Consider the following 21153-nt stretch of genomic DNA (forward strand, 5'->3'; position numbering starts at 1 on the left):
GACTTAGTAGGTCCACATTTAGGAATGTAACCAAGAGAAATAACGCCAAGTGGAGATTTCAAGCACAAAAAGTGTGCAGTGCATATAAGACTAAACAATATAAATGTCCAATAATAGGGAAATGGTTAAACAATCATCGCATGGGGATGACTGTGTAATAGTAAATAAAGATTTATAAAAAGTCAGGAGAATGTTTATACGTGCTCTATGTTAGAGTTAAGCAATGAAAAGAGGACAGTTGTGTGTAAGTAATAACAGTTGCCGCTGGGGAGGGAAACTCGGAGAGTGAGGTAAGAGAAAGGCTTTACACTGAATATCCCTCTGTATGCTGATATTTTTTAACCTGTGGATATATTATTCAAACACTTAAATGTGATCTATAAGAAGTAGGGCAAGCCCTGGCTGCTGTGGCTCAGTGGATTGAGCATCAGCCTGCGAACCAAGTGTCACCGGTTTGATTCCCAGTTGGGGCACATGACTAGGTTGCACGCCAGATCCCCAGTTGGGGGCGCGTGAGAGGCAATCGCACATTGATGTTTCTCTCCCTCTCTTTCTCCTTTCCCCTCTCTCCAAAAACAGATAAATAAAATAAAATAAAAGTAACCTTGTAAAGAATGAAAATAAAAAAGAAGTAGGACAACCATTACAAAGGTTCTGAATTTCCACTTTTGTGTTTCCACATTTTTCTATAATGTGGATATATTTCTTATATCAGCATACTGTATTTTTATATACAGATATTAAGAACAGTTTACTGATCTTATTACTTGAAGGAATATAAAACAAAACAAAGCAGGAGGACTGACTACATAATATGGGAGAATTACTGCTAATTCTTTTATAGTAGGGACCTTAGCCTCAGAAGTCACTGAAGGAAAATGGTCTGGGTCACCTACATGTTGACAATCAGAGTGTCCGTCAGGTTGCCCAGGGACCAGGCTGCTTTGGCTCGGACATTCAGAGACTTGTCTTGAAGCGACATCAATATTGCATTTGCTGTGTCTGCAACAAATATGACATCCTATAAGGTAAACAAAATAAAATGATGTAGTTACTTTAGAAATTCACACTGCTACCTGGGAAATTCTGTTTTTCAAAATGATAAGATTTTACCACTTCTATTTGGAAGTCAAAATTCATTTATTCAATCAATTTACTGTTCTTATGTATTGCAATCTGGATACTCATTAAAATCCCAGGGATAGGACTTTCATGATTTTGGGATGTGCCCTACACACCTGAGGAACATACAGACTTGCTCTTGTAAACATCTTATTCCCTGGCCTGTGGCACTTACCTGTGACTTCTGTACCTGGATTGATTTCCACCTTGAGAAATGATGTTGACAGTGAATGCATTTCCAAAACACATCCTACTAGTTACACACTTCTCAGTGAGATAAATGTCACAAGTAAGAGTGAAGGAGAAACTTATTTCCTTCTTAATAAAAACTCAGTCAATCTTCTAAATTATTATTATCACATGATAATGCTGCATCTCATTTTTTTCAATTATTAATTAAACATACACTGGGCACCTAGGGTCGTGGGAAGTGTGCTAAGTAATTAAAAATAAATAAATGAGCCCTGTCTGTTGTGGCTCAGTTGGTTGGGTGTCATTCCACAAAGTGACAGGTAGCTGGTTTGGTCAGGGCACAGGCCTGGGTTGTGGGTTTGATCTCTGGTTGGGGCACATACGGAGGCAACTGATTGATGTTTCTCTCTCACATCAATGTTTCCCATGCTCTTTTTCTCCCTCTCTTCCCCTCTCTAAAAATAAATAAAATCTTAAAAGAAAATAAATGAACGATAGGTATTACAGTATTTTAGTAGCAACTAAGAAAATCAGATTACAAAGCAATTTAATTTCCTTTACTGTCCAACTCAAGAGCTCTATGTCCACCAAAAAAAAAAAAAAAAAAAAAAAAAAAGGACTGATGAGGACTAGGAAGGAGGCACAGCGAGCTCCGGGGCCCACGCACCTGTCTGAGGCAGGGGAAGAGCACGTAGACGCCGAGGGCCCGCGAGGCTGCAGCTTTCACCAGACGGTTCTTGCTGTCGTTCAGCCCCAGCAGCACCGTGATGCACAGGATCTGCCAGTCGCTCTGCAGGGAGAGAGGTTGGCAAAGGAAGAGCAGGAATGAAGTAACTGTGAGTCAATGTCTTTGACAAGTGACTGTGACATGTCTGTGTTTGAGTTCACGTTCAGGAGCTGAACACAGCTGAGACCTCAAGGCTACCTTGGTAGAGAGCAAAGGTTCACTTCAGACCCAGTTACTATCTGAGCGGCCACTGAGCAGGGCACACACAGCATCTGTGATCATTTAACCCTGACAACTGTGCGAATGAGGCCATTTTATTCTCCTCCGTCATTAAAGCTGCCTTCTTTATAAAGCTGATTTCTTTATGTAAAAACAGACATAAATGCCATTGAAAATGCAAGGAAAGGATCAGTTTGGGTGCTCTATGTGTTGGGCACCAGCTAAGTATTTTCATATACTTCATGTTATTACTCACATCATTCCCTTTTTATAGACGATAAAATACAGTTTTAGAGAAGATAATCAAAAAGCCACAAAGCAGAAGACCTAGGATTTAAACCCAGGTCTTTGTAACTTCTGGATCTGAATTCTTTCTGAGACTTCTCTGACTTCAAGGCCTGCACTATCCCTACTTCTACCCCCTGCCTTCTAAGCACAGGAAGGAAAGGCTCTCCTGAGACATTAAGATTTTAAGTTTTCTCACTGACCTCACCCCACACTCAAGTGGAATAAGCATGCCTTCCTCAGAAATGATGTTGAATACTAGTTCAAAACGAAAAGAATCAAAATCAAACTCGAGCTGTGCCGCTCAGGGACCCCGGTGAGGGACGGGACAGCACGCCTGCAGTTACCGGCAGACTGCTGAAGGCTTCCGGCAAGACGGAAGACAGGGCGTCACATGCGCTCGCCTGCAGAGTCGGGTGCTCTGAATTCTGCAGAGCTCTGGGTAAAGGTCCGTTCAGCATCAGCGTCCAGAACAGCACCACCTGGAACAGGGCAGAGTTAAACTGCGGCCCAAGGGCAACAGTGGAACCAGATCGATGCCGAAGCTACACGTGACTGCAGTAATGAAACAGTTTTCCTTCCAGTATAGCTGTTATAAATGCTTTCTCTAGGACTCCCACAGCAGTGAAAAGAACTTCAGGAAACAACTAGGTCAAGCCTTCCATTTTATTGGTTAGGAAACGAGAGTTTGCCAGAGTTACGCAACGACAGAGAAAACGAGGGAGGATGAAGATGATGCCGACAGTGACAACAGGAGCAGCACCAGCTCACGTTCTTCGCGGAGTTTACGATTCGCTAGACCCTGCTCTAAGTGCTTTACATATATCAACTCATTTTAGTCCTCAGCACAACTAAATGAAATATGTATCACCGCCGCATTCACAGACGGAAACTGACGCCCAGAGAAGTAATAATGTGCCTTGCTAGTGGGCAGCAGAGCTGGACCAAACTCCAGACCACTGACAGCCAGCTAGGGCCCCTTCGATCTGATTCTTCATGGGCACAGAGATCACAGTGGCCTGTGGGCCGTGAGCCAGAGGCAGAGCTGGAGCCAAGTCCTTCACTATGGCTTCCTCTCTGTGCAACCTTGGGCGAGTCACTAAACCTAAGCTTCGGTTCCTCTTCAGTAAAACAGGCAAACATCTACTTGGCAGAGCTTCTGTGATAGAACGTAATACTGTGTGCAAAGTTCCTAGCAAAGTGCTTGGTGCACGGTGGACTCTTAAATTGAGCAGTAGGCTCCGTTTTACGCACTTTCAAGAATCATCTACTTCAAAGCCCCTCAAGGCAGCTCTATGAAGAGTACCTTTCCAGTTCCCTTCCGGTGCTTTATCAAAACCCTGGGCTTTCACTTTGCGAACCTGTCTGGGGTTTTGGTGTTTCACTTTCTGCCTCATGGGTACAATCCTGAGTGTTGTCATGTACCCCGTGCACCCGTTCTGTCCTCCCCACAATCCTCGCTCCCAGAAGCCCAGTCTAGGCCTTCCCCACCCAGACCAGAAGAATGTGGCAGCCGTGGTTGCTGACCTCCAGGATGGCTCACAATGATCCTTTGCCTCCTACTGTTTTAAGAGGCAGCCCTCCGCCACACTGACTAGGGCTGACCTGTGTAACCAATAGGACAGTGTGGTAATGACACGGTGACACTCCTGAAGCTAGGTCATAAAAACCGTGCATCTCTACCTATCTGTCTGTTTCATTCACTTGCTGTGGGGGAAGAAAGCTCCCAAGTCAAGGCAACACTCAAGGAGGGCCCTGGAGAGGTCCTCCTGGGGAGGAAGTGAGGCCAGCTTCCAACAGCCAGCACTAACTTGCTAGGCATGTGAGTGAGCCACCTTGGAAGAAGATCCTCCAAGCCTGTCAAGCTCTGCTCACTGGAACCCCATGCCATCATCCTAACAAACAACCTTAGGAAAGAGCCCGAGCCAGAAACACCCAGCTAGGCTGCTCTCAATTCCAGACCCAGAGAAACTATGGGAGAGAATAATATATATTGTTTTAAGCAGCTAAAAGTTTAGGATAATTATTACTCGACAATAGATAGTACAGAAACTATACAGTATTCCCTCACTTATCACGGGTATTACATTCCAGACGCCCCCCCCCCCCCCACGACAGGTAAAAATCTGCGAAGTAGGCACCTTACATTTATTTTAGTATTTATATATATTTTAAGGCTTTATAAACCCTTCCCACACACTTATAAACTATTCCCAGGCCCTTATTAACCTTTCCCACTCCTTATTAACCTTTTCCACACTTTTATAAACACTTATGTTCTTAAACATATTCTACACTCTGAAACCCATGTAACTTTAACAACATATGTATACAGTACCGCAAAATCCCGCGATATAGCAAAAAATCCGTGATAAATAATTAAATATAATATTTTTAAAACTCCCGTGATACAGTGAGGCCACAATAAGTGAACCGCGACATAGAGAGGGACTGCTGTATTCCACTTTTACAGATGAGATAACACTTGACCGCTAAGAGTCTTGCCCAAAGCTACTGATGAGCAAGGGGAGGAGTCTGGACTCAAACGCAGGCCTGCTAGACAGCAAAGCTCAGCTTACCTCCCTCCAAATGGTGACGTTTCAGTGTTTGTAGCAGACTAGGGAAGGGATTGGGGCTAGACATTCTTAATTTACTACAAGTATGATGGAAATTATGAAGGAAAAAGAATAAACAGGATGAGGAGGGCAGAGGGAGAAAACCGTCGAGTTGATTTTGCTTTTGGAACTAAGCAGAAGCCTTTTCAGTGAGGTCATAGGCTCCTCCTCCAAAGAAGACTGGCACATGTGGGGACAACACACGCAAACTAAGATGACAAGAACTTAATAGGAGTCATGGGGGGCAGGGGGCGGCACTGAGGGATTAAGGGCATTAACATTCATTGAACTCTACTATTTGTCAGTGTCTTTACATTTCATTCGATCTTCCAACAGCCCATGAGTTCAGGAATTTTGTTCCTCTTGAAAATGAAGAAACTATGCTCACAGGCACATAGCATTAAGTGGTGCTCCCTCGGTTTGTCCTCTTGCCTCTGATTTCAAATCCTTGTCTCTCCTCACCACTCTAGTCTACCTCTTGGGGAGGCTAAGTAACCAAACTAGGTTTTATGCAAAAGAAATAATTAATTGGCTTTTGCATTGCTGGCTGTATGTTACATATAATCCTACCACATACTGAACCGCAAATAAACTGAAATGCAAATAAACTTATTCATGCTAGTATCTCATTATCCAAGATAATAAACCATGATTTTTGACACTAGAACAAACCATATCGTCCACTCCACTTTATCACTGAGCCTCAAAATAGACTGAAGCGCTAAGAAAAGAGGCGTCTATGAATTGACATTTACTTACCAAGGTGACTGGCACTCTCTGATCAGGTGCTAGGGCAGAATCTGGTTTGTACTGTTGTATTATGCCTGTACCCAGTTCTTCTAGAAGCTGTGAAGAAAAAAGAAATAGATTATCAAAGCAGAGTATTAGAACTATGGAGGGAAAAGACTACTCCAGTTTGGAAATTATTTCAGATCAAGGGGAAAAATAATTTCTAACTGATTTCCTTTCTTTTCTATGTAACTCTGTTAAAGGCATCCTTTCCAGGAGCAAAATCACCAACTCTTTACAGTACTGTTAATTTCCTACTAAGTCAATTCTTTAGGTTTATATGTAGAGCTGAAAATAGAGGAATGCATGACTTCCCTACCTGAAACCTCTTGAAGAAACCTCAATATGGATGAACATATAATATAAAAGGAAGAATATAAAATGTAGGGGGAACAGGAAAGCATGTGGCCTTTAATGAAAATTACCTTTGCTCCATGAAGCTGAATAGATGGATCTGCTTCCCCCATGCACTTGCAAATCACCTCTCCAAGCTCCATCAAGTAGACCCGAGCCACTGAAAAGTAGCCCCTTGCCAGATGGGCCAATACCTGCAAAGAGAACAGAGCATTAACCCACGGCCTCAATGGAGGGCTGCAACATCTGGAAAAGTATTTCGATATTTCAGATGCTGAATGAAATAAAGAACAAGCATAATCTTTATTTTATGGCTAAAATCAATTAACTATATCATAATTTTATGGTGCTTTATAATTTATGAAATAAGTTTCATTAAGATTATCTATATTATCTCATTTAAGTAAGCATGGGTACAATTTTTTGAGGTAGTTCTTAATATTTTAGCTGAAGAAACTAAAGCTGAAAAATTTAAAGGTTAAAGAGGTTGAAGGATATGTTTAATATTAAGCAGATAATTAGCAGCAGACCCAGGACCAAACCCATGTCTTAGATCATACTTGAGTACAGAAAAAGCAAATACTTTAATCTAGGGTTGTTTTCTTCCTTTGAAGGAGCAATTATATTTTGTTGTCTCTAAGCAGGTATAAGACCAAAGAAAAGTTTACAGAGAATTAAACTTCTGCTTAAATTTAAGTTGCAGAAATCAAAGATTAACTATACAATTTCTTTCAGAACTACTCAAGGTCTGTCCAGAAATACTTCAGCCATTGTTAATTTAACCAGAACAGTTTGCGTGACACTGATGTAACCTGGCAGCCAAGGAGAGTGGACTGGAAGGAGCATGTGTGAACAATCACTGTATTAGTCAGTGGGGGCTGTAGATGCCATTGAGTAAGTATGTGTACTGTGTTGCGTCACATTCAAAATGACTGAGTAGAGCAATGAATCTGCATCAGATTTTGCATTAAGCTTGAACATTCTTCTGTAGAAACTATTTGGATGATTCAGAAGGCCACGGCTATGGGCAACTGGCGACTGGCAGTTCCATCATGACCATGAGCCCACTCATGCATCAGGTCTTGTGCAGTTTTTTTGTGAAACATCAAATCACCCAGGTGACTCAGCCCCTTACAGCCCAGATTTGGTGCCCTGTGACTTCTGGCTTTTCCCAAACCTAAAATCATCTTTGAAAGGAAAGAGATTTCAGACTGTCGATGAGATTCGGGAAAATACGACAGGGCAGCTGATGGTGATTGGGAGAACTGTGTGAGGCCCCAAGGTGCCTACTTTGAAGGGGGCTGAGGTGTCATTGTCCTGTGTACAATGCTTCTTGTATCTTGTATCTTCTTTAATAAATGTCTCTATTTTTCATAGTGCGTGGCTCGATACTTTCTGGACAGACCTTGTATAATCATCATATCTACCTGTCATAATATCTGAGGCAAGTAAATTGGCTTGCTACAAAAAGGAATGAATGGACATTTTACAACCAAAGCCCCCACCATGACCAAAAGAAAATAGTAAACAAACAAGGTGCTCACACCGACAATATAACCCCCACTGACACCACTGACACGGAGCTCTGTTTTACAGTATTTTCACACTCACTCCTCACCGACACCCTATGGAGGAAGAATAATTTTCTAGTTCAGAGATGAGGAAATGAAACCTGCTACCTGTAAGGCCTCCAGCCGCATGGGAGACGGCACATAGGTGCTTTCTGCTGCACAGCCAGCATCGGTACCGGAATAGGACTCCTCCCTGGGCAGAATAACAGTGGAAATGCAAAGTCGAATGAGCCAGCAGGGCTCTGAAGACCCCTTTGGTGAGCCAACTGATGCTTCTTCCAGGAAGGGTCCTGAGGGGGCTTTCTTCCACCAGTCAGGCTGGCTGACGTGAGGAGTGGCTGAAGTGCTGTTGCTGAGGCCAGAAGAACAGGGCTGCTGTAGAAGGAGCTGGACTTCAGGTAAAGGGGCCTGAGTGGACACTATGGCTCCCAAGAGGGTGAGGCTTGACACACGAACATTAACATCTGTCAAAGGAAACAGCAAGAACCTGTCACCATGGGAACAGCTGTTATAAGGACCATAGCTATCCCTGCAGGCATTAAGAATGATGGTATATCCTTTTAACATCTGAATCTAATTAAACCTCTAGACCTATTTTGTAGTTTATAGGAAATACATGGGACATAAATATGTTAAACAACATTATGAAGAAACTATCAGACAAGTTGAGAATGTGAGACTTTCTATAAGACAACTGGCTTGGACTTTTCCAAAATTCAGTATCATGAAAAAAAAAAAAAAGAGGGGTGCAGGCTGTTCTAAATTTAAAAAGGCTAAAGTGACATAAAAACTAAATGGAATACATGAGACTTGAATGAACATAGGTTTAAAAAAAAGCCATAAAAGACTTTCTGAGATACATGGGGAAATACGAACATGAATGAGATATTAGACAGTATGGAATCAATATAAATTTCTTAGGAGCAAAAATGGTTTTGTGGTCTTTAGATCGTTATTCTTAGGATATGCATACTGAGGTATTTAGGATAAAATATCATGCTATAATTTACTTTCAAATGGTTCTAGGAAAAAAGTCTACATAATTTTATATACATACACATGTATATATACATACACAGATACATACATGTAGAGAGAAACAGAAAGCAAATATGACAAATATTAACTGTTAAGTCTAAGTGGAGGTATACAGATGTTCAATGTACTATTCTTTCAAATTTTCTGTGGGTTTGAACATTTTAGTAATAAAAAATTGACAGAGGACAAAGCCAAACACTTGGAAGGGACCTCTGAGACATGGTCCACTCCCCTCAGTTTGCAGATGAAGACAAGCTGGCGCAGTGAAACAAGCAGGGGACTGAGCCAGTAGACCTGGGCTGTTTTAATCTCACTTCTGCCACTATAGTGATGAGACACCTTAAGGCAAGATTTATATTTCAGAGTCCCTTTTACACACCGGTAAAAGGAGTGAATTGGACTTAGTTTACACGTCATCATCTCAGTTAAGCCTCATGAAAGTCTTATGAGGCAGGTATAATTCCTCCTGTTAGGAGGATATTAGGGTTCAGAGAGGTCCATGACCATGGGATGGCAGCAGCGGAGTCAGACTGACTCTGGGTCCAGTACCCCTTCCACAATGTCACAACAAAACGTCCACACCTCCATCAAGTCCTGTAATTCTGAATGAAAAACTCAGCTTATCAGCATGTGGTCTGATCATAAAGCTTGCAAAGAAAAAAGACCCAAATGTTTTAAAGGCAAGTGTTTACAGCACATATACAGGGATGCGCAAAAGTAGGTTTAGAGTTATTCGTATGAAAAATAATACAATAATTAATAAATAAATGTTTTGTGTACTCACAACTATAAAACTACTTTTGCCCACCTCTGTATATTATATGTGGGAGGAAGTCAGGAAATAGCAAGAAATAAGGCTCTGTAGTGAGTGGGGGTTTGAGGTTCTGAAATTTTATCTGATCTTCAGAGGAAATAATGTTAAAGAAGTTAGGTTTTATATTCCAGTTTTTTTTTCCAAAAAGATGATGTCCATCCATCTGCTACTATGACTAAAGGATATGAACTATATGTACTAGTGGGATCCCTTGCACTTGGCTCAATCTAAAGGAATACTCTGATTACTGCATGAAGTATCAATGAGGCATTAAACTTTACCGTAAGTTTTCCAGCTCACTTTCTTCCAGTGGTGCTTCAGGGTTCCAATAAATAAATAAATAAATAAAATAAAAAGTGAGGTTCTGATTTTCCTGAAAACTTGAGTAAATAGAGATATCTTAGAGCTATAAAATTGCTGTGAATATTTTTTACCTAATAATCTAGATTTGATTGATATAAAGAAGTAAATAGTTTAAAACTACTACCAACCTTTGTGGCGGATATAAGGCTTTATTTGGTTCCAGACTTTGGTCAGCAGGCTGAGTTTCAAACGGTTATAAGGTGAATTTGATACTAAATTTGCAAGGCACTGCAAAGCACAAGAGTAGTTTGTCAATAGGCCTGATTAAACCCAAACACAGACAAAATTTTAAAATGAAAAGTCTTCACACTTATTTGAAAATCATTTTTTTCCTTTACTGTCTTTTTTTTTTTTGGCAGGGGGAGCACTTGTTTTCTCATTGGAACAACTTAAAACTACAAATAAAGGAGTATTTTTAGTAAATCATTTACTTGGATATACAGAGATGGTAGGTAAGATCAAACAAGTAGGTACAAACAGGGTATCTTTAAATAAAATTACTACTTAGTTATATTCTTAAGTTACTTTTCAGCAATGTAAAAAATACAAAATTGAAAGCGATAACTTGGCACATTTACCTTAATTATCTGAGTAAGGGTCTGTGAGGATGACTCCGCCACCAAAGCTAACAGAAGACATCTGTGCAACTCTCTGATGCTGGAAGCAATCATTACAGAGAAGGGCGTAAAAGCCCTTCTGTGGTCACTGGTGTCTTCGGCAACAGAAAGAAACTGCTTTGAGCCTTCCAAGATGGCAGATAAAACTTGCAGAGCACAGGCACGTGTCTGAAATTTCAGGATGATTCATTTCAGTTAGTTAAAAAACAGGAGTTGAGTCCCCTTCTTCCTATTTATGTTTTTAATTTTCAAAGTTTTTAGGACCTTTGTATTTAGAATAAAGGCAATGGGATTATCTATCAAGTCCTAAAAGTAGCCATGAAGTAAGCCACTTGCACCCCACACTTAAAAAAAAAAAAACCTTGAGAGCAATGGGGGAAAGATGGGACAACTGTAATAGAACAACAATAAAAAAAAATGGGAAAAAAAAAAAAAAACTTGAGTCATTTAGGTTTTCTTACAGTAAGGAATAAGTCTAAGTCAAAGAAAAAAAAATACCATTGAATATAACCTTATGGATGGAAAGGAAATTAGTACCTTGGTCAATGAACGGCTAGGTCTCTTAGGAAGAATGTCACTGCATCAATATATTTTATTTATAAAGTTAGAAGATTACTTTCAACTGATACTGTCATGACTTTGCAGCATTCAAAGTCAGAAAAAAAAAGAAAAGAAAGAAAAGAAAGCCAATTTAACCAAAATGAAATGTAAGGTGACAAATGCAGGACTAGAAATATGAAATAATACTGTACCTTCTTTAGCCTGCTCACTCAAAAATGCCAATTAAACACTTTCTGCCAGATTTTTTTAAAAGCAGAAAACCAACATCATAATTCTAGGATCTAATCTAAATATTCATGCAATACGAAACATATCTGAATTTGGTGGTAAAAGGCTTTCCAGGAAATCTGCAACTATATTGTCTCCAAGTAACCAAGGAATAAATCATTTCTGCATGCCTTTTATAGAGTGGAATCATAAACAAAAAACTAAGAGTTATTGCTTTGAGAACAAATTTGTAGTATAACAGTATGACTCTTTTGAATTAAGCACAATCACTTAAGTCAGGAAGTTGATAATGTACTAGGAAACTGGGGGGTTGGGGGGCGATCGAGAGAGAGATCGTGCTCCAGAGGATCCAAGAACTTAGATTGGAGGCTGGTAACTTCTATGGTAAAGGACCAGTCGCACATATTTCGTATTTTAGACTTTGTAGACCACAGAGTCTCTGGAGCAGCTGCTCAACTCGGCCAAGGTAGCACAGATTCTACATAAAGGAAAAAAATGTGACAATGTCCCAATAAAATTTTCCTTATGGACAATGAAAGCAGAATTTCATATAACTTTCGTAGGTCATGAACTATTATTCTTACTTTGATTTTTAAAAACCATTTAAAAGCATAAAAACCATTCTTAGCTCATGTGTCAGACAAAAACAGGCAATAGGTCAGATGTGGCCCACAGGCCATAGTTCACCAACCCTTGATTAGACTGGTCAGAACTGAAAAAGATACATGTCATGCAAAACTTCCATTTCTTTAGAAGGCAATTTAAAAAAAATCACAATTCCAACAGCTCACAAACCAACTGAAAGTAAAAAACAAGTTGTGGAAAGAAATGAACTGATGTTCAAAAATTAAAAATCATCAGTTCAATCAACTTTGGTACTCTAAAAGGGAAAAAGTACCTATGACAATCATAGATGAAAACCAAACTAATGTCATTGAAATTGGTTATTTTTCACCACTGAAATATAAAATCTATATAGAAATGTGATACTATATCAAATTATACTTCTCATTGTTAATTTAATTTTTTAAGCCATGCTTAATATATCTTTTGTTGTAAAAATGCTATTTATGACCTTGAATCTGGTTCAAGTTCTGCTTCATTTATTCTTATATCAATATTTAATATACTGTTTACAGTTCTAAACAGCACTTTCAGCAGAAATTACTGATGTGCAAGCATTAGTGGTACAGCTCTCCAGAGAGCTCATCTCATTACGTTTTTATCATCTGAGTATTTGCAATGATGGATGAAAGACGATTCAATCTCATAAACATCAGTGTGCTCAGTTTCACTGAAAGGTAGTTTCACCGCCTTGGGCATGAAGGCTTTTTCAAAGGTAAAGAAACAGGAAAGGACTTTTCATTTTCTGCTACTTAAGAATATAGCAGAAACGTCTGCTGAGGTGGCTCAGTCTATCCTTATTTTTTCCTTTTTTATGTATGTTTGATCTCAGAATAGTTCTGGGAGGGTGATGAAGAAGTCACTGCTGGGAGTGGGTACCATGGAGGTTTCAATATAGGGCACCTGGCTGTTCCATTCTTTGGCTTTGTCCAAGTACTAATTTTTCTTCATATATGTTTGGGGTTAATTTCATTGGGTCACATTCCCAAAGTTGGTTGCTTTTAGGTGGAGGCATTTGAACATTGTGTCCGAGCTGCTAGATTTGGAGACACCCAAGCAAAGGCCTTGTGCTCTTGGCTGACCATATAAGAGAAAACCTGATTACCTACCATTCTATGGCAGTTAAATTTTTCAACCCTTTATTTTCTTTCCTGGTTATGCTACCAATTATCTAGATTTTGATTCATTTTCCACATTTCATAGCTCTCTAAAAGAGAAATAAATAATCTTCATGGAATTTGAAAATCAGGATAATTCTTAAAGGAAACAAAAGGAATGGTTGCCTTATAGTTTGTTCCTTAGATCGAGTCTTGTTGCTAAATCTACATATTCTACCTTTGTAACAGCCAAAGAAATCATATGGAAGAAATTCTTAAATTAGTTGCATTATTTTACTGATTGCTCTGTGTTGTCTAGAAACAGGATGTGCTTTCTGAAGCACATTTCCAACATGTAAACATGTGACAATTTCCTAAATTGCCAAATCTTAAAGGAAATCTCTGTTTTCTCCTTCCCAATGAACCATCCTAGAAGCTCACATTTCAATTTCCTGAAAGCAATCTCTGTCACTGTTGGTGTCCTGAATGGAAGAGGCATCTTTCCATCTGTCCAAGGTTCTTTGGAAAATTTCTCAGCATATCAGTGAAAATTATTCTTCTAGCTGCATCTACCACAGGTCATATCAGAGCTGCCACGAACTCAAACTATTATCACTGTGCACTTCAATGACAAGATACACTATTGTCATGTTTCACCCTGGCTAAGAGAAACTTCAATCATCCAACTCTATACTCAATGAGCACCTGAGAAGATGACCTCACAGCCTTTACATATGACTGTGCCTTTTAATCTAGCTCCGATTAATCCAGAATGCTGTTCCATTCCAGTTACATAAGTAGTACTTTTAAGTTTTTGCACATAACTTCCTAGAAGTCTTTTTCAGAAGTGTCTCCCATTGGCATCTTCTACCAGAACACTGTCTTCTAGCATGTGTCTTGGTGAACAATTAATTACACTATGGAGAGTTTGCAGAGGTGTGCTCCAAGTCTCACTGTGTACAATAATAACCACCACACTTATTTACACCCTTATAAACTTAATATCTGCTAAAAATATTGAGTGTAATCATGTCACTTGTCATTACTTTGAACTGATTACTTTTAATCATTATTTTGATCTTTTACAAATCCTCTTTAAGAATGATGCTGGTTTTCCATCTCCAGGACCTTAACGAGGCTTTTGTGCTGGACTTACAACTCCCAGAAGAAAGTTCTGTATTTTGTTTACTCATCGTATTTCTTGCATTCATTGAAGTTAAACAGCAAGACCATATCTAAGAGATACCCAAATCAAAGAGGACCACTTTGAAATATGTAAAATTTCCCATGGCACTCTAATTCAAATGTAAATTTTTTTTTTTTTAAGAGAGAGGGGAAGGTAGAAAGAGTGAGGGAGAGAAACATTGATGTGAGAGAGAAACATCAATTGTTTGCCTTCTGTATGCACCCCGGCTAAGGACCGAACCCACAACCCAGGCATGTGCCCTAACTGGGAATTGAACCAATGACCTTACGGTTTGCAGGATGATGCCCAACCAACTGAGCCACACCAGCTAAGGCTCAAATGTAGATATTTTAAAAACAGAAAGATAGAAACATCATGAAAATTATTTCAATCTACTTTGATCGGGTATGATCTCATAACCTCTCTGTAGTCATATCCCCATCTCACATGTCCCACATCCCCTTAGTGATAGTGCAGGAGGTTTACTTGGCTTGCTACTTGCTCTACAGCACCATCTCCTTGGCTGCTTATGGCAGCTACCCTCAGCTGGAGGGTCTTTAAATATAAATTTAAGACGTGTATGTGTGTATAATTTTAACCTCTACAGCAGTTCTCCTTTCAATTACTGGAATGGCTTCATTACTAATTTATTTGTCATCATTCATTTTCTCTTTTTCTCCCAGGTTCATTCACTATTGATTCAGTTAATTTGAACATTTCTACTTGTTTAAATACTTAGGATATTGGGTATGTGAAATACCCTACAAAGCATGTTTTGTGTATGGGTATAACTGAGGCTAGTTTATTTTTCTTCACCCTGTAAAAGCTTTTGAAGGGTCATTTAGAAGTTTTCTTATATGGTAATTAGCTATTTAAGGAGATAATCATCGGTAGTTCCAGTGGATTGTGAATTGCTAGCCCTCCTCCTTATTTTCAAGGTAAAATCTTAAAAAATAGGAAAAGGAATAATACCACTGGCTTAATCAAAGCTATTCACTTTGAGAGGGTAGTTAGTAACCTGAGGACACCCAGATGCCACTCAGCATCACTTTTAATGTTCATTATCATAAGGGGAATCTACACAGCAGACTATTTTCCTTAGTTGGGTAAGAGTCTAACTTCTGGAGAGGAGTTAATATATCCAAGAAGAGCTGAATACATGATCAGCCATAGACACTTACCCTGCTGCAGTTACCCATGACTGCCAAGTTATTTTTCTTTTTAAAATTCTCATTAAACTATGTAAATATTTATTATACATGAGCTGAAAAATATGGAAAAGTTTAAAGAAATAAAATCATATTTGGGATCACATAATTCTATATTCGGTACTTTCATCAAACATCATAAGCACTTTTCTAAACCTTACATGGCCTTCATAACCATTATGTACATCATAACCAGTATGATAGTCCACTGAGTATTTAAGGCAGTTTTAATTTTTTCCTATCACAAATACCATGGCCATCAACATTTTCATAAAAGAGAGAAAAGCAAAGCTGCTTCAGTGCAGCTCAAAGGGGATCTGAGGCAGTAACTCCTGCTCAAGCTTCGAGCAGGCCCCGGGGCAGAGGGCTCTCCCGAAGCCTGTATCCACATAAGCCCACTTCCTAGTCTCCCGTCCATCGAGTGGGCCTCAAGTCAGGGCCTGGGTTGGTATGAGTGAGGGTTGTGTTCAGATAAGACTGGATAAGGCAGAGAAAACAACAGACTTTTAAGATTTTTCTTCCCAGCATTAACACTTAGAATCCAAATTCTCCTACCTTTGGGGAAGGATCTTTTAATATAAGAGTCATCAAGGAGACAGACTGTGGGCTTCCAAGCTCAGGTGTATCAGAAACAAAAGCTGACCAGTAGCCATAAAGAACTTTTTTTTCTACTGATTTTATAGTAGAAAGAAAACAAGCTAATGCTCCTTGGCGAACTTTGGCTTGGTAAGACCTTTAATAACCAAGATAAAAAAGAAAAATGTCTTTTAATAGTTTTTTAAAAAATATAAGCATGGAATACTATTTATTCCAGGTAACTCAAATTACACATTGAGAAATTCAACATTCTAAGTCCTAACAATGCCAACATGGTATTAAAAATTATTTTTCAAAACATAACTAAAACATGTTAAAGCAATTTGTTTATATAACACGTTAATAAAGTCCAACAATTAAGAAAGCAAGTAGAGAGAAAATAAGAGGGCAGCATGTTCATGTTAAGAAACTAGTGTCAGATATGAGACACTGCAGAGTACCCACACGTATGTGCCAGACACTGTGTGGCACACATAAACCAACCCCCACCACTGACGAGCTTATTACCGGCAGAGACGTAGTTGAAGAGATAACTATAACACATTATTATTGACACTAACGCAGAGATAAGTAAAAGGGTTACACAGCAGAGGTACCTAAGCCAGAGTGGGGGTAGAGGGGGCTCCGAAAAGTCTTCTCAGAGGATATGACTGTTGAGTAGTAGTTAACAAGCCATAAAAAAAAAAAAAAAAGTGAAAGGATATCCCAGGCACAGAAACCACATGTGCAAAGGCAGATCAAGAGAATGAGGTAAAATGCAGAGTAATGCAAAGTCCCACATAAATGCAAATCTTCAAGTTAAATCACATGCAGCAGTCAGTATTTTAAGCAAACTTATAACAACTTACATGCAAGGCATAAAAATATAACAAAATACTACTACCTCATTTTACTCTGCATGCCTCCTTCAGCATCAGAATAGTCTGACTCACTACTGCTGACCCTTTTCCAAATGGAAGAACTGAAGGGTGAGGAGACTCCATCTTTTCCTGCAGCTCCACTTCCATCTAATGGCAAACTCTGGACACCCAGGGAGGAGGGAGGCTGAGTGTTCCCTTCATGCAGGGACACTCTGCCCAAGCCAGCGACCGGGGCTGCTTCTCTTTCACCACTGGGTTCCTCCTCCTCCTCCTCTCCTTGCTGGATTTTCTTTGGTTTCATTTTTGATTTTTTCTTTTTATTCTGATGGTAGGAGCAAATGAAAACACATATCTGATAGCAATTTCAAAACAGCTTCTAATTGATCATTGATACTTTCTCGTTTGTTAATTACCAAGTATGTTCCCAATGTGTAGCTGAAAGAAGTGAAAAAAAAGTGGCACTTACTTAATACCCTGTATGCCAGTCACTATGCTAAGTGCTTACACATACCTGATAGGATTATGAGAAGCAAGGTATGAAAAATGTGGGACAGAGCAACACTTGTGGCCTGGGTTTAAATTTCATCTCTGTGACACTGGGCAAATCATTTAGCCTCTATGAGTTTGGTCTTCACCATCTGCTGAGTATAAGGCTAATTAATACCACCTACCTCGCACAGTGTTTGTAAAAGCATTCGGCCTTCTCAACTAGAGTCCTGCAAGAGAATTAAGGTCTATAGAAAATGACTTGAGTGACTATTTTCTCAGTTCTCCCAAATAAGATACATAGTTAGTACCATTCTAGATATATAGATGATGTTAATCCATTAGATACAATGCATGTTTTAGGGCTTTAGAGCTTTGTAGGTGTAGGTATTAAGTAAAAGCCAGTTTCTTTTTTCCTACTTTCTTTCTGACATCCAAAAATCTTTGGAATCTGTGCCCTCCTCCGCATTCTCAAGGTCCCTGACCTTGGGGAAGAAGGTCCTCATCAGTTCTACCTTAGATTATTAATGTGGCTCCACACTCATACCCTTTCACTTGTTATCAGTGATTTTTCGAAAATGCAAATCTTATCATCTTATTCTGCTAAGTAAGATTCTTCAATGAATCTCCACCTCTTATACGATAAAAGTCCAAATTCCTTAGTATACTATATAAGACCCTTATGATTTGGCCTCTGCTACAGACTTGTCCCACCCCTCCCTTCTGCACACCTGACACTACACCGACTAGTTAACAACGGGCTGTACTCACACTCATTCTCTATATTTATGCAGCTTTTGGTCCTTCAAAATAAAATCATTCCTTTTCTGTACTACCACTCATTCTTGAGTCTCAGTTTAGCCACATCTTTACAAAGCCTTCTTACTCCTCAGTTTGACTGGGTGCCCTGAATGTGTTCCCAAAGTACTGTGAATATGCTGCTGAAAGAAATCACAATATTGCATTGTAGTTGTTTATCCATTTTTGCCTTCTTCCCCTCAAGCTCCTAAAAACAATCTGTATCTTTAATGCTTAGTATAATGTCTGGCCTATCGCAGATGTACGGTAAATACTGAATAGATGGATGAGCTAAATAATTCTTAATTATAAGCATTTTTATCAGATATTACATTTCTAGATATAACTCCTTGGTCATATATCTTATATTCTAGGTTCTCCAACAGAAACATGAGGGAGATGGCAGCTATCTGGAAGGGCTGGGAAATCTGGTGAATATAAGGAGGGTGAAGATAGTGAGTTGACTCATAGTTGGGTTCTAATGGTCCAGAGGTTGGCAAGTTACAGTCCTAAGGCCAAATCCAGCCTAGCACACAGCCTGTTTCTGTAAAGTTTTACTGGAATGCAGCCACACCCATTCACTAATAAAATGTCTATGGATGCTTTTGCACTAGGACATCAGAACTGGCAGCTGCAACTGAGACCTAAAATATGCACTGGCTAGCCTTTCACAGAAGAAGTCTGTTGATTTGTGATCTTGAGCACTTGAGAGACGAGGACGCTTGGCTTTGGGTGTAAAGTGAATGCCCATTTTTATAGCTGTTATACTGACTAGGTATCTTAGAAGTGTAAGATGCTCTGACTGGTATTTTCCGCAGTGTGGTGAATTTAAATTCACTACGTTAAAACTCCTAAACTGAATCAAATTCAAGGTGAGCCTTTGGCGTAGTAGTGATGCAAATCATAGAAAACACATAGCAAGCAATTAAAAACAATCCGCCACTTAAATCTAAATAGACATAAGCATACCGCAGTTGGTCGAGATGCGCTGGATTCTGATAGCTGTGATTTGATAGGCGGTCGCCCATCATACTGAGGAAGCAGAGTGGGGTATAACACCGCGGGCATCTCTATGTTTATTCCAGGGAGTCCATAAAACATGCATTTCTAGTGATGATGATTAAGAAAATGCACAGAAAATGTAAGTCAAAAACCAGAATTATTCATTATGTTCTGGATCACATAACAGATTAATGTTTAGAAGCTTATTAAGCAACTAAAAATGGGACAGAAGATAGATAGCTTGTAGGACTTAACGAAGAGTTTAACCTCATCCAGTTGGGTCAGATCAGGTTAGATTTGATTTTAGTTTACTTATTATTTTTATTTATTAATTTTATAATTTATCCAGTTATATCTAATTATTTTATCTAAATGTAATTTTTTAAATTTAGCTTATCCATATCCACACCTAGATATCTATCTCCCTGACTATCTGGGAGTAGGGGAGATGGCACAGGGGAAAAATTAAAATTTCAGTCATGATAAAGCTAAGTTTTCATACATGGCTTTAATCTGAGGCCAGCACAAAGCTTCTTATTATTTTCTGAAGACAGTTGGGTCCCCAGAGAGGCTGACATGACTTTCCCACTGATTGGCAGGCTCAGAAGCCAAAGGATGGCCTGCCTACTAAATGGAGGTGAGAGCCAAGGAGAAGCCCTGGCTCTTCTTTCAAACATAAAGAGGTTCAAGATCATCTAAAATTAAATTATCTACAGATCATACCCATTCCCTTCCTAAATTAAGGTAAACAGATTAAATTATGGAATTTTGATACATTTACTAAAGCAAGGCTTATTATTTTCAGTTCTTAATTTTAAGTATGTTTGAAGATGAGCATTTTATTCTTCTCTCTTAAGATGTAAGACCCTAAAGCTAGCCTTGGATTGATTAAGTGGTCCTTATACCTGGGGTTTAAATAGGAAAGACACTAACCACAATGAGGATGTGGGTTTAAACAGACAATGTCTTACCTTTAGCACACCTAGGAGAGCTCCAAGTTCATCAGTCTGTGCCAGTTTCATCTTCCCACCATTCAGAAGAGACTGTATACCTTTTAATGCATTTTGTAACAACTAGGGGGGAAAAAGGAGACCAAGTTAAGAGGTAAATGAGATATGGTTGTCCAGGGATCAGCTTTCTAGCACCACTTAGAATGGAGGAGAAAATGTCTCTAGATGATGAATAAACCTTTAGACAGAGAGGGGGAAAAAACCAAAAATGAAAATGGAAAAAAGAAAAAAAATCCAGGGAAGAAATGTGATGAACTAATTATTTTCCAGAAGAACAGAGTGCTCTTATTGAATAAGAGGGGTCTTATCGTACATGTCTATAAACCAGCATGTATAAATGGTGAGTAAGAACAAAAAGAAGACATGTTCGGTGGAAAGAATGTGATAGGAATGAAAAAGTGGCAGCAGAGGTCAGAAGTGGAAAATCTAGAATGCAGCAATCTCAGCAGCTCTTAAAGGCAAAGAAATGAAACGTGGGAACAGGTTTCTGGAGGACAATTCCGATCAAGATTGATTTTTTGAGCCGGTAACTCATTTCCAGAATTCTGTCCTTAAGAAACACTCCTCACATGGAGAGGATGTAAATTGCAGCCTTGTTTGAAATAGTAAAAACATTGAAAAAACTTCCATTTCCATAAATTATGACAATGCTTATATAAGAAGCTAACCCTCTGCTACATGTAAAAGTCAACAGTAAGAATGACAAGCACTTTAAATGCTTTATTTCATATACTCCTCATAGGACCCTTTGCCCCATTTCACAGATGAGGAACACGGAGGCTCAAAAAGT

General features: G+C 39.2%; 1 protein-coding gene across 1 annotated transcript in view; it reads right to left on the reverse strand.

Moving 5' to 3' along the window:
* The window catches only part of LOC149998151 (HEAT repeat-containing protein 6-like), a 43283-nt gene that overhangs the window by 14861 nt on the left and 7269 nt on the right, over positions 1–21153 (reverse strand). Inside the window, exons 6-17 of the mRNA XM_090257551.1 lie at positions 20325–20426; positions 19321–19458; positions 17091–17389; positions 16166–16343; positions 10668–10874; positions 10218–10317; positions 7983–8338; positions 6375–6497; positions 5920–6006; positions 2893–3027; positions 1982–2104; positions 897–1021 (exon numbers count right to left, since the gene is read on the reverse strand). Coding sequence (XP_090113677.1) covers positions 897–1021; positions 1982–2104; positions 2893–3027; positions 5920–6006; positions 6375–6497; positions 7983–8338; positions 10218–10317; positions 10668–10874; positions 16166–16343; positions 17091–17389; positions 19321–19458; positions 20325–20426 — 1973 coding nt within the window. The remainder of the gene's footprint in view (positions 1–896; positions 1022–1981; positions 2105–2892; positions 3028–5919; positions 6007–6374; positions 6498–7982; positions 8339–10217; positions 10318–10667; positions 10875–16165; positions 16344–17090; positions 17390–19320; positions 19459–20324; positions 20427–21153) is intronic.

This window comes from Furipterus horrens, unplaced genomic scaffold (assembly GCF_987537825.1).
Source record: "Furipterus horrens unplaced genomic scaffold, mFurHor1.1.pri manual_scaffold_11, whole genome shotgun sequence".
Lineage (NCBI taxonomy): Eukaryota > Metazoa > Chordata > Mammalia > Chiroptera > Furipteridae > Furipterus > Furipterus horrens.